Source organism: Mytilus edulis, chromosome 11 (assembly GCF_963676685.1).
Source record: "Mytilus edulis chromosome 11, xbMytEdul2.2, whole genome shotgun sequence".
Taxonomy (NCBI): domain Eukaryota; kingdom Metazoa; phylum Mollusca; class Bivalvia; order Mytilida; family Mytilidae; genus Mytilus; species Mytilus edulis.
Window position 1 is genome coordinate 53,094,797 of NC_092354.1, and position 14,321 is coordinate 53,109,117.

General features: G+C 31.4%; 1 protein-coding gene across 1 annotated transcript; it reads left to right on the plus strand.

Moving 5' to 3' along the window:
- The first annotated feature begins 2,183 nt into the window (after positions 1–2,183).
- Positions 2,184–12,850, plus strand: LOC139494879 (C-type mannose receptor 2-like). Its single transcript, XM_071283029.1, has 6 exons — positions 2,184–2,553; positions 3,630–3,717; positions 5,619–5,798; positions 7,781–7,872; positions 8,327–8,408; positions 12,566–12,850. Exons 1-6 carry the CDS (start codon positions 2,218–2,220, stop codon positions 12,802–12,804), a joined length of 1,017 nt encoding a protein of 338 aa, XP_071139130.1. The 5' UTR covers positions 2,184–2,217; the 3' UTR covers positions 12,805–12,850.
- The last annotated feature ends 1,471 nt before the right edge of the window (positions 12,851–14,321 follow it).

Here is a 14,321-nt window from a genome sequence, read left to right on the forward strand (position 1 = left end):
TTATTCATCTATCTACACGGCCATTGATTTGTGTTTTTTGTTTTTTGCTATATAAGGTAGACATGTGTACCCTCGAAACTTATGAATTTTATTTTTACTTTTTCTTGAGAGACATGTATGTATGTTATTGTGTACTAACATTCTGTGCTAGATTATCTTTACCCATCAGTTATGATTTTATTGGCTTTTTGTTAGATGTTATTGCATATATTTGTTTGGTTGATTTGATTTATCAATGTTGTATGTTTATGATGTAGTTGTACACAATGTTGGGTTTTTGGTCCAAATTACCATGGTTACCGTCATGTTGACTAATTATGTTCTGTTGAAGTATCTCATACTAGTATATCAACGCGGGCATCTTCATCGAGATAAAATAACAATGGGTATAAATATATATGTCCGTGTGTCATTAATTAAAAACATTCATACTGTGAAGTTGTCCATTAAAACTATGTAATTATCGTATTAAGATGTTAATTGCAATTCCTCAATCCCCCAAGTAAGTTTAACTTGGTACTTCTTTGCCTTTTAAACTTTTTTTTATTGATAGGTCTTTAGCAGACGAAACGCGCATCTGGCGTAGACAGTTCTCATCGTGGTATTTATGATGGATTTATTGTTTATCTGATAGCTAAGAAATATATAAATGCTGGGGTGATTGTTTTTCCATGAAGTTAATGTACGGATATCGATTGCCGAATAAATCAATATATTCTATAATTTTTTGTTTGTTTGTTAAATTCCAGTCGGCAGCTAGACGAATATATCTCCCTACAAATCGCAATAAACACACAACTAATTGATATTTTTGGATAATGCGTAGCACTCTGTCCCTATCTATAAATGTAATAAAAAAATGTCCATAATATAGAAAGCAAGGTTGGTAATGTATTTTGTAACAATGTCTTGACATTTAGCTATGGGAATACACATTGATGAATTTTTCAGTTGTCTGTATACGTTACTCGAGCCAATTTCAATCATATATAGCGTAACCAGAGATTCAAAGAAGAAAAGTATCAAAAAAAATAATATATGAATATGCAGCAATGGCCAACAGTTGAAGAAGAGTAGGAAGACAAATCAAGAAAACCGTAGTGTAACAAATGTATTTGTGCTTTGTAAACTTGTTTGTCTTTTCTTCCAATGGTGTTATTAATGATATCAGATTCTTTAAACTTATGAGGTCTTAATAATCCCCGTTGTATCTTCTACATCTGTTTGAATGTTTTATTATTTAGTGAGGCATTGTTCAGACTTGCGTACTCGAACGCTGTTGTAGAAAATATGTATTCTTCGGGAACTGTATCAAGTCCCAGACTACGCTAAGCACGTTGAAAATGTGTGTATTGAAAGACGTTTAGATTTGGAAAAGTTTGAATTGTTTGGTTTAATATCAGCTTACCCACACTTGATTGAAATTACCTCGATCAATATGGACAAGGAAATGTGCTTAAACATTTAAAATAATATAGTTTAGCTTGAATTTATCAAACTGTATTCCAACCATCTTTTCTCGAGAACTTGATTTTCGCGACTTTAGAGAATAGGAAAATAACGCTAATATAAGCAGTCAAGAGTAATCTCAAAATTGTAACTCCCCTTATGAAGTTTCACCAAAAAAGTTATAAAATCGTTAAAATGAACAGCCATAAAGTCAGCTGAAATGAATAATCGTAAAATAAAGTAGCCGCGACAAATATGTAGTTTACACTATTGCTTTCAAATCTATTCTTGTTGACGACTTAATTATGTTGTCAATATTAATCCCATATCATTTTGCTCCTAAATATTCAAACGGGACTTTGATAAATTTCGTGTTACACAGTGTTTAGTTTTCTATATTGAGTTTTGTTACTGGTCTTTCCATCGATATTTCTGTCACTTGCCATGGTATAGCCAGTTTGTTTCGACTGATGAGTTTAAATATCCCTTTGTTTTCTATCGTCTCTTTCACGTAAACAAATATGATATAAACAATAATTTTGTGTATAAAATATTCATAAATATCTTATCTTTCATTTTATTTGACATTAAGAAATATTGCATCGATTTGCCATATCATGTTCATTCAAAAATGATATGTGTCAAATATATATCTGTATATCTAAATTCCTTCATTATTGATTATCAACAATATCGGTAAACTACTGATTATTCCATTCCTCGATGAAGCTTGAAATAGGATAACTGTTCCATACGTTTGAAGTCAATATGAAACATTTGTGTTTCTCATGTTTTGTATGCATCATACACTTTTCAAGTGGATTCAGTTTAGTAGATGTGTGTCACAAAAATGATTTGAATTGCCAGCACATGCATTTTGACAATTCGGGACGTTTACATTTTGAAAGATGTAAATTGGGCAATATCCTTCGGCGATTAATTCAGATAAGCATGCTCAATTGCGTGAAAGAATGCATTATGACATCACAATGCATAAGTTTTAATTACAGATATGATTGGTTAATGTGTGAACTTCTCGGAGATACAAAACACATAATATCTGAGACCGGTTGTATTTTCAGTGATATTGCTACATGGCCTAAGGTGAGTAAATATTTCGACATGACCTGAGGTAAAAAATATTACGGCATGGCCAAAGGTGGGTAAATAGTGTAAACTGTCATGTTTGTAGATATAGATTCCACCCCTGCAAGTAGTGTGTTACGATATTTTTCCACTTGAGACAGTTAAATGTTACTTATTTACAGCACGAGGCTTGCCGAGAGTGAAGAAATATCCTTATAAACGAGTTATAGTGGTGGAATCTGTTTGTGTAATCATTTTTATATTTTCTTTCCAAAGATTTCCAGGAAGTGGTGTTTTTATATGTCACGTCACTGGTCATGGTATTTTCCCATGATGTCACAATAGAAAATTCAGAAGAAACCACGAAAATTTGACGCCATAATAAAATTTCGACCAATCATTTGCTGAGAAAAGAAACTTCAATAGTGAGGAGAAACATCAAGAAGTGAAAAATAGAACAAAAATCAGAGAAATATAGATTCCTACACTGCAAACAGTGTATTACAATATTTCTTCACTCAAGACAGTTGAATTTTATTATTTAAAGCGCGAGGTTTGTCGAGCTTTTCAAATAATTAAAATTTAATTATCGAGAGTGGAGAAATATCGTTATACACGAGTTATATTGTCGAAATCTGTTTCTCTCATGTTTTTTATCCTTCTTTTTCAAAGATTTTCAGAAACTTGATTTCTTTATATGCGACGTTATCAGGCATGGTCGCCTTTTTTATGACGTTACAATAGGAAAATTAAAAAGGAAACAACACATTTTAACGTCATAATCAAATTTCAACTAATCATTTGCCGAGAACAGATATTTCACTAATGAGGAGAAATATTTTTCTCACAACGATCAAGAAATGTGAAAATAGCACAAAAATTAGAGAAGCTATGTTTCATTATTGTTTTATATTAAACTTACAAAAATAATTTTTTTCTTTATGTGATAATGAAGTAGGTTCATTCGCAGTAGTTTTTTTTTTGTTTTATTTGTAATCAAAAACGGTGTATGAAACGCGTCAATGAATTATACAAAAAACGACAAGGTAAAGGTCACACATGGAATAATTCGAAAACAATTTGTGAAATTACAGGTTATGGCGGGTGAATGCCGACAACACAGATGCAAGAACGGCGAAAGATGTGTCTTCAATGGTCAAAATCAGCTTTGTGAAAAATCATGTAAATACTTGTATACATTATATAAATTGGATAATAGCTGTACCTCATATTTTAACAATTTAACCTATTATGTCTGTTTTGTTCGCGCATTGTTGTAAATATAATGGCATTTGATGCGACTGTCATACAAGTTACAGGTTTAGCGCTATAAAACCAGGTTCAATCCACCATTTTCTACATTTAAAAATGCCTGTACCAAGTCAGGTATAAGACAGTTATTGTCCATTCGTTTGATGTGTTTTATCATTGAATTTTGCCATTTGATTGGTAACTTTCAGTGTTGAATTTTCCTCGATGTTCAGTATTTTTGTGATTTTTGTAATTTTTACTTTTTATAATTGTCAGTAACTAGCAAGAGGCAGCTTATGTTTTAATTTCATTGAAATAAATTAGACCGATAGCTTCGACAAGATAGGTCTTTTTCCTTTGTATATACATACGGGACCTTCTCTATGTATTGTAATTGGTTGTCAAGATCGAAATAACAATAACTTTTGTTTTAATTTGTCTTTAGTAATACACAAAACTTTTTAATTCGGCTATAATGATCCTCCTCTGTATTACGGAGAATATGATGACTTAATATGGCTATAATGATCCTCCTCTGTATTACGGAGAATATGATGACTTAAAATGGCTATAATGATCCTCCTCTGTATTACGGAGAATATGATGACTTAATATGACTATAATGATCCTCCTCTTTATTACGGAGAATATGATGACTTAATATGGCTATAATGATCCTCCTCTGTATTACGGAGAATATGATGAATTAATATGTCTATTCTGATTAAATCTAGCAAAGTCATACGTTTTCCCACAAGGTTTGTTTTCACATTGATTCAAACGTGTTAAACATTCAGCGCTATATCAAATTGAAAAATATTTGAAAGGGTTACCAATAAAATAGATGTTTTACGTAGTTTGAAGTCATGAATCAAGATAAATAGCTCGGCAATTTTGAACAAAAATGCGATATAGTTTATATTTACTGTGGATTCATTTATTTTTTTTGGGTACCAATTTTCGTGGATTAAGGTAAACTGACACTTTCGTGGATATTTAATGTCTTGGTTTTGCCAAAATCTGCAAACAAGCGAATGGAAAATATACAATTCGTTGAACATTTGAACTCGTGATTAATCTGTACCCACGAAATCAACGAAATTAGTATCCAACGAATATTAATGAATCCACAGCATAATTTGCTTTCAAATATTCGGCTTTGAGCATTTCCCGATTAACGTAAAGGAGTAGGTCCGGTAAGGGCCGATTTTGGCCTCAAATTTCAGGTTCATCAAACGAAAGTTTTTCGACACTTTTTAAACACTTAAGTGTCTATTTCAATTGATTCGATTAGTGTATGTGAAAGGTTTTAACTGATTTAGTCATTAAAAACGCTCTGATTCAAGCTTAAATATGCCAAAAAACGTCACTTTTCAGATGGTTTTTGTCAAAAATGAAAGTGGCCGCATCCGTGTTCATCCTGAACCTTTATATATGTTTTGTATTTTCATCAAATACAACTTACATTTCAATATTATGAATGAACACGAATGCAGCGACTTTCATTTTAGACAGAAACCGTCTAAAAGTTAACCAAAATGCTAAAATTTTGAAGATTTCAGTAATTTAGCATGACTTAATGATGCTAGAACGCGATATGTGTGCATTGTATTGTCAAAAACAGCTCATATTTATGTAGCAGAAGCATATTACTTTCCAAAATATAGCTTAAAGATTACATTTACACAATTTTCTAAAACTGCTATATTTTGGGGCCAAAAAGGGGTCTTCCTGAACCTACTCCTTTCAGAAAAGCGTTTTGGACGTATGAAGTTTATAACGTGTTTTTTGTTTCGTATTGAAATTTATTTGTCTAAATGTTCACGTTGTAGACTGTATAGGGGTTCCAGTTGTAAAGAAGTCAGTTAGTACTGAAAGGTTTGGTATACATAGGAATATTGGTGCCGGTGTTAAATTTAAATGTGAAGATGGATATAAACTCGAAGGATGGTCCTATTCAGTTTGTCTACCTTCGGGTGAATGGGAAAATTACTTTTCGTGTGTGGATGAAGGTGCGATTTATACAACAAAAACAGACTTTGATACTAAATTAGTCAACGAATGTCCATTACACAAACTTTAAGTAAAATCAACTGTTTGAAATTGGCTAATGAAACGTTTTTATAAATAGAGATGATTTTATTTATTCTTTTTTGCATCTAAAAATATCTTTATTGTACTTTTCTTTGCTGTAATGAACAAATTATTCAATCTACTTCAGTAAAGAAAGATGTATACACATGTTTGTTTACGTAAGAAAAAACACTTAAAGCTTCTTAGAATAATGCCTTATTTTTTATTCATCTTTTTTTTTTATTTGAGATATTTCAATCTTGCTGGATATATTTTCTATAAGCATAGAAAAGAAAATATAATATGATTGCCAATGAAACATCTCCTTACAGGAGACCAATTGACAAAGACCTCAATATCTATGTCATCAACAGCTTTTAACACTGAGCAAAGTCAGCTATTAAAGTCCCCGAAATGACAAATGTAAAACAATTCAAACTATAAAACATAATGAACGAAAAACAAATATGTATAACAATTTTAAACGACAACCACTGAATTGGGACAAGCACATACAATATGTAGAAAAGGGGGGGGGGTTGGTAAACATGTTAGCGGGTACTCAACCCTCCCTTAACCTAGGACAGTAGTGTAACAGTACAACATAAGAACATTACTATCAGTTGGAAAAGGTTTAACTCGTCAGCTGGGTTCAAATAGAAATATATCTAACAAAAACACAGAGTGGACGTGGCTGTGTACTTAAACATCCCGACAATATACCGAGACCACGTACCGATCTGAGAGTTCTCGTAGTTACAGTCAGCTATTTCAAAGCCAATAACATCAAATAAAGAAAAATCATGCATCTAAGACAAAACTAAAGCTTTCTCAATTGCATTCATTGTCATTATGTTTTTCGGTCTGTGCACCCGACTGTTCGTTCGTCCATTTGTTCGTCTGTTCTGCTTCAGGAAAAAACTTTTGTAGGTTAAAATCCCGCGTTATGGGGTTTTATTAATTAAAAAAGAGAGAGTGTTCGGTCATTAACCCCAAAACACTTTCACCAATTTCCTACATAAGTACCAAGTCAGGAATATAACAGTTGTTATCCATTCGTTTGATGTATTCGAGCTTTTGATATTGCCATTTGATTATGGACTATCATTTTTAATTTGTCTCGGAGTTAATTTACTTCTGCAAGAATCTTTTGTCAATTCTTAATAATTTTTTTTAGACAACTCTCCACAACAGATCAAAATGACAGAGAAATTGATAATTATAGATCACCGTATGACCTTTAACAATAAGGCAAAGTCCGTACTGCATAGTCAGCTATAAAAGATCCCGAAATAACAATGTAAAACAATTCAAACGAGAAAACTTACGGCCTAGTTTAAGTACCAGTGATATGAGCTCCTTTTTGATTTTTGTAAATTGTATATTTTACGTTTTCGAGTTCCGAGTTTTTATCATTTAAAAATGGGTATATTCCAGTCTTCTGCAATTTTCATAAAATTTTGTTGAAATATCTAAATGTATTGACGTTAGATCTCTTCCGATTTCTATAAAATTAAAATTTTATTTTTGTGAGTTTATGGGATTTAATTCCGAAAAAGGGGCCATTTTTCGGACAATTTGTTAAAAGTGCTTTAAGCAAAAAAAAAAACGACGGGTGTTAAATGCGCTAATGGCACAGCTGTTTATTGGTAGAGTTGAAGCCAAATCAATTTGAAACTTTGTACACATGTTCTCTATGCTATGATATGTCTAATTTTAATATAAACTTATTGTTTGTACCCTAATTCAACGGCCACTGAACATAGAAAAAGATAGTGCGATTGGGGCATTAGTGTACTACGGACACATATCAGTTTAATCGAAGTTCTTCCTGCATTTTTTATATCGATTGTACATGTACTGCATAATCTGTATACAAATTAACCTCAATTGCTAAAACTTTTTAATAATTCTTATACAGCAGAGACTGGTTCCTGTCCAGAATATTGGATATTTCACAACGAACATTGTTACTTCTTTTCATGGGAAGAGTTAACATGGAACCAAGCAAAGGTTAAGTTACTTTACCAAAATACACTACACATTCAAAATACACGACATATTCAAAATACACTACATATTCAAAATACACTACATATTCAAAAAGGCATCAGTTGAATAGTGATTTACATATGTATAAGCAATTGTAGGACTATATCTGTGTTATCGATTGTTTCGATTCCAATTTTTTTAGGTACTTAATCAATTTGTAATTGTTTTCATTGGTCAGAGTATCACAACAATTGGCCGATAGTCTTTTAATTTGTTGCGCCTTGCGTGTTAAAAATGTCGCTTAACTAAAAATCATCAGTATTATGTTTTAAGTACCAACTGATTATCAAACATTTGCAATGAAGATCTGATTCGTATAACTTGATTCGATTTCGTGTCATTTTGTTAGACTCCAAAGAACATCTCTCGACTTTATGCGCACATTCTTTCAAATTTGAATTGTATTACTTTTCAGGATAATTGTATAGAGAGAAATAGTGATTTAGTGAAAATTGAAGATGAAAATGAAGAATTATGGATAGAGAGAAGTATGCCTGGTAAGAATGAATCTCCCTCATGCAAAGCTCTGATTCCTTTCACGGATTTGGCTATACTTTTTGGACCTTTTGGATTATAGCTCTTCATCTTTTATATAAGCTTTGGATTTCAAATATTTTGGCCACGAGCATCACTGAAGAGACATGTATTGTCGAAATGCGCATCTGGTGCAAGAAAATTGGTACCGTTAATTTTATTACGATACTTCAAAGTAAGCAGTGGTCATTGCATATGTTCTTTTATTTCATTCTTTGCTTCTACTAAACGGTTCAACACTGTGCTATATTACAATTAATTCTTCCGAGTACGTATTTTACACCTTGCTAATTAACAGTAAATACTTGCAGTGTAATGTTATACTTTAATGGTCAACAGAAAATACTTGTCATGTAATTTAAAACTGCTAGTCATCAAAATATACTTACGAATAGATTTAACAACGTTCTAGTCAACTGTATATACTTGTCATGTAATTTAAAACATGTAGAGCAGGATCTCCTTACCCTTCCGAAGCACATGAGATCATCCCTAGTTTTTGGTTTGGTTCGTGTTGCTAATTCCTTAGTTTTCTATGTTGTTTCATGTGTTTTGTTGTTTGTCTGTTTGTCTTTTGTCATTTTTAGCCAAGGCTTTGTGACTTTATTTTCAATTTATGAGTTTGACTGTCCCTCTGTTGTCTATTGTCCCTCTTTTAAAACTGTTCTTGTCAACATTTAATACTTGCAATGTAATTTAACAATGTACTGGTCAACACTATTTACTTGCGAAATGACTTTAAAATATATTTTAGTCAACAGTTAATACTTGCGATGTTATCTAACACATTACATGTTAACAATAAATACTTATAAGATTTAACTCTGTATTTCAACAGTAAATAATTGCAGCATAATTGTACACTATACAATATACACTGATATATTTGCAGGGTTATTTTACACTGTAACAGCTTTAGCCAACAGACAAACAACATAAACCTATTATAGTCTTTGATAAGAAATTTCATAAACTTATTTGAGATTGGCATGTTGTACAAACAAATGTTGTATAGGCACGGATCTTTTCTTTGACTTTGTGTTGATCTCTCCTTGTTTATTGTGTTGTGTATTTGTTTTGATCTCTCTTTGTTTATTGTGATGTTTATTTGTTTTGATCTCTCCTTGTTTATTGTGATGTGTATTTGTTTTGATCTCTCTTTGTTTATTGTGATATGTATTTTTTTTTATCTCACCTTGTTCATTGTGATGTGTATTTGTTTTGATCTCTCCTTGTTTATTGTGATGTGTATTCGTTTTGACTCTCCTTGTTTATTGTGATGTGTATTTGTTTTGATCTCTTCTTGTTTATTGTGATGTGTATTTGTTTTGATCCCTCCTGGTTTATTGTGATGTGTATTTGTTTTGATCTCTCTTTGTTTATTGTGATGTGTATTTTTTTTTATCTCACCTTGTTCATTGTGATGTGTATTTGTTTTAATCTCTCCTTGTTTATTGTGATGTGTATTCGTTTTGACTCTCCTTGTTTATTGTGATGTGTATTTGTTTTAATATCTTCTTGTTTATTGTGATGTGTATTTGTTTTGATCTCTCCTTGTTTATTGTGATGTGTATTTGTTTTGTACTCTCCTTGTTTATTGTGATGTGTATTCGTTTTGACTCTCCTTGCTTATTGTGATGTGTTTTTGTTTTGATCTCTCCTTGTTTATTGTGCTGTGTATTTGTTTTGATCTCTCTTTGTTTATTGTGATGTGTATTTTTTTTTATCTCCCCTTTTTTATTGTGATATGTGTTCGTTTTGACTCTCCTTGTTTATTGTGATGTGTATTTGTTTTGTACTTTCCTTGTTTATTGATCTCTCTTTGTTTATTGTGATGTTTATTTGTTTTTATCGCTTCTTGCTTATTAAGTTGAGTATTTGATTTGATCTCTCCTACATTGTAGTTGATTGTGTTGTGTGTTTGATTTGACTTCTCCTACATTGTAGTTGTTTGTTTTGGTATAAAACCACTATTTCATTGCTTTCTATGTTTAATTCTTCAATTTCAATCATTTATGGCTACTTTGTCTTAAATTCAAATATGGTGGCAGTTGTTTCAAGTCTCAAAACTGTACCTTATTCTGACTTGTGCTGAAAGAATCATCATACCTTTAATTGCACATTAGAGCGTATTGGTTCCCCGCAAGTTTGATAGTACAAAAACAAGAAATTCTATTCTGAATATCAGGCCAAATGTGCACTCCTAATTAACTTTCATATACTTCTTTATTATTCAAGTAAAACTTTCCACAAGGGATCTACAGTGATTCCAAGTCCCCATGCTTTCATTTGATACAAAAACCAAAATATTCCCACTGTTGACAAAGATACAGCTATGCGTAGGAACTATTTTGTTTAAAATATGAACTACTTTCTTGTATGTTCTTTCCGACCGGGCCTGACATTGTGGTTCTATACCTGTTGTGCATTTGTTTTGATCTCTCCTTGTTTATTGCGTTGTGTGTTTAATGTGATCTTTCCTACATTGCAGTTGATTGTGTTGTGTATAAGCAATCTTATTGACGTATATCCAGCATCCCATTCAATAAACTTATCAAAGATACCAAGATAACATTTTTGTATTTGAGTCAGACGCGCGTTTCGTCTACAAAAGACTTATCAGTGACGCACGAATCAAAACAGTTAAAAAGGTTAAATAAAGTACGAACTTGAAGAGCATTGAGGACAAACAAATCCGAAACGTTTTGCCAAATACAACTAAGCTAATGTAATCTATTCCTGAGGTAGAAAAGCCTTATTATTTAAAAAATTCTAAGTTTTGTAAACAGTTAATTTATGATAATGACCATGTCAATGATAATTCATGTCAACACGGAAGTGCTGACTATTGGGCTGGTGATACCCTCGGGGAAATAAAAACCCTATGCATATGATTAGTCCTGATATGTTTGTGCACGATAATTGTTTACTGAATATCGCCATTTAGCACCTATTGTTTTACTCTTGTCAATTGAAACTATGCTCAAAAGTCGAAGATTGAAAAAAATTTATTATCATCGAACTATAATATTATAGTTTATTTTCGTGAAGACATTCTGTTAGGGTTTTATTATCTCGCATTTACATAACAGTTTTAGTTGTCTTTCAGAGAACTTAACTCAACAGTGGATAATTTCTTATTTTGAATAGATGCCCTTATAGTGTTAACTCTAATACGTTATTCCCCAAATTATTTAGGCAAATTTGACACACAACATGCGTTTGAAATAAAGTGCTTATATTCAATATTTCTGATAACGGACAGTTTTCATCAGTTAAGCACAGCTAAAGTTTGCTGACAGTACAGAATTCTTTACCTCCAATGGAAATTTATTACATAATATTTCACACGCTTCATGAAACCAATGTATGACAGTTTTTCTAAAGTAAACTGAAACAGCAAACATAAAGTGTACTGTTCCTTTATAATGTAGAGAATGTTATTATTATATAAATATGTTGTTGTGTTTAAAATAAATGTACCCTCTCTAACTGAAAGTGTTACATGTGCATCTGCCAAAATGCATTTGTACACATGTGTTTTGTATTAATGGCGGAGATGTTGCGCATGTTAAGGACGTTCGCTGATCCGTTTTAAATTGACAAGCTTATCATAAGACTGTTCTGGCTTGAGAGTATATGAGTAACGGAACTTAAAAGCAGAACAAAAATGAAAGGTTATTGTCCTTGTATTGGAGATATAACCAATTGAAAATTTGGAGGGATTTGATTCACTCTAGATGTTTCATATATTTAACATTGGTACATTTTTTCTATCAAAAACCTATAAAATAAAAAAGTAACTAAGATTTCATTAGATGTTAAGAAATGGCTTTTTAAACTATATGTTATAAAATTATGAAAAGAAAATTAGAAGATAGGAGAAATTTATTATTGACACTACATGGATACAACTTCAAGATTTCGAGTATCTATCAAAAAAACATCCTTAATAAATTATATAGCTTGACGATACGATACTATATACTTGTTGCCTGAATAGTCGTTCATAGATCTTTGAAGAAAAGGTATAATACAGCACCTACTTTTTGTTAACTTATTTATAGCTAAACGATTTTGATGAATCTGTTTCTTTGTAATTTTATCATTTTTATGGTAGACTCAAAAATCTGGATTGGTGCAAATGACATTGAGAATGAAGGTCGGTGGATATGGTCATCCGATAACACAACCGTACAGTATTTTCCTTGGAGATCCGAACAGCCAGATAACTATTACAGTGAAGAACATTGTGCACACATTTTTTCTGACAAAGAAGGTGGTTGGAATGACATGCACTGCTCTAATAAAATTTTCTTCACATGCGAAAAAAATGAATCTTATAGTTTATCCACGTAAAAGTATCAATAAAATATATAAATCGGGTAAAGTTTTATTATTTTTGTCAATCGTGTAGTTTACAGTATTTTTATCATATTTTATCATATTTTTCTTTTAATGTTACTAAAACATCTATAGTTGTAAATCTATTTACTTATTAATGACTAAAAATAAAGATAATACAAGTCTACTTCATACTTTTATCAAAATATTGCAGCTTAATCTTACATGTGTATCTATGATATTTATAAGTTATTATAAAATCAACTATCTGTTCTAACCAACAACAGTTTCTGGAATTCTGAAAATAGACAATCAAAACAATTTTGTGGGATCGTAGAATTATCGAAATAAATTGTATTATTACTAAAAAAACTTCAATAATTGCAGCATGTCTTAAACAAGATAGCAATACATTAAACAAGGACTCACCAATACTTGCAGCATGTCTTAACATAATGGTAATATACATTAAACAATAACTAACCAATAATTGCAGAATGTCTTAACATGATCATGGTAATACATTTAACAAGAACTAACCAATAATTTCCATCCGCAAACTGAAGTACAGCTATGTTGACAACTGATAAGAATTACATTTCTCTTAATATTGACTGTACTCTTACAAAAAGAAACACGTTTTCAATTAAATCAGATATCACAAAAAAAGAAGATTAAAACAAATAAGACGGATTAAAGAATAGACGGATTGTAAACCAATAGTCAACGTTAGTTTCATCAATCCTTGTATAACACATAGGCTTAACTGATTATTGAAGATAAAAATTATAAGAAGTGCTTCCAAAATCAACGATATCTAGTATGCAATACTTACTTAGATTCACATACATATCTCATTTCTGCTAAGCAATCGGTATCATCCCATTGCCAATTATGTGCACTCCACATCTGAAGGCAGTTTCCGAATAAACCGTTAGCTGGTTCAAGTGGCGCCCAATCGGTGTATACAAAAAAGGTTTTCGTGAATGACCACTGCCATTTTCCTTCTACTATATCATCTCTACCACCAAGCCAAAAACCTTATAAAATGTATTTCAATTTTAGTTGATTTTTATAGTACGTTTTATTACTCAAGACCTTAACAGTATACTTTCAAAACAAAAACGTGTGGTATGGATTTTGCATCATTTTCTTATCTTAGATATTAATATTTTTATCATTGGTTTCGGATTAATTTTATTTTCAATAGTAATATACATCTATACATATACTGCTATACGTTTAAGTCTGGAATATGTTGTATGTTGTATTTAAAATAAGTCGTTGAACACGCTTCCATTCACTATATGTTCCCTTATATCTACACTTTGCGTCTTTTATAATTTGAATATTTTTGATGTCACCTACAGAAAATTTGATGAGTAAGGCTTGTTCTTGTATTGTTTTCTCACTGTCTCATGTTAGAATTGAGCTCTCTCTAACATTTTACACTCGTAAAGCATGTAAAGTGTTATTTTCAATTCCTTAAGTTGATTTTTTTCAATTCATAATATTGGTTTTTTTTTCAATTC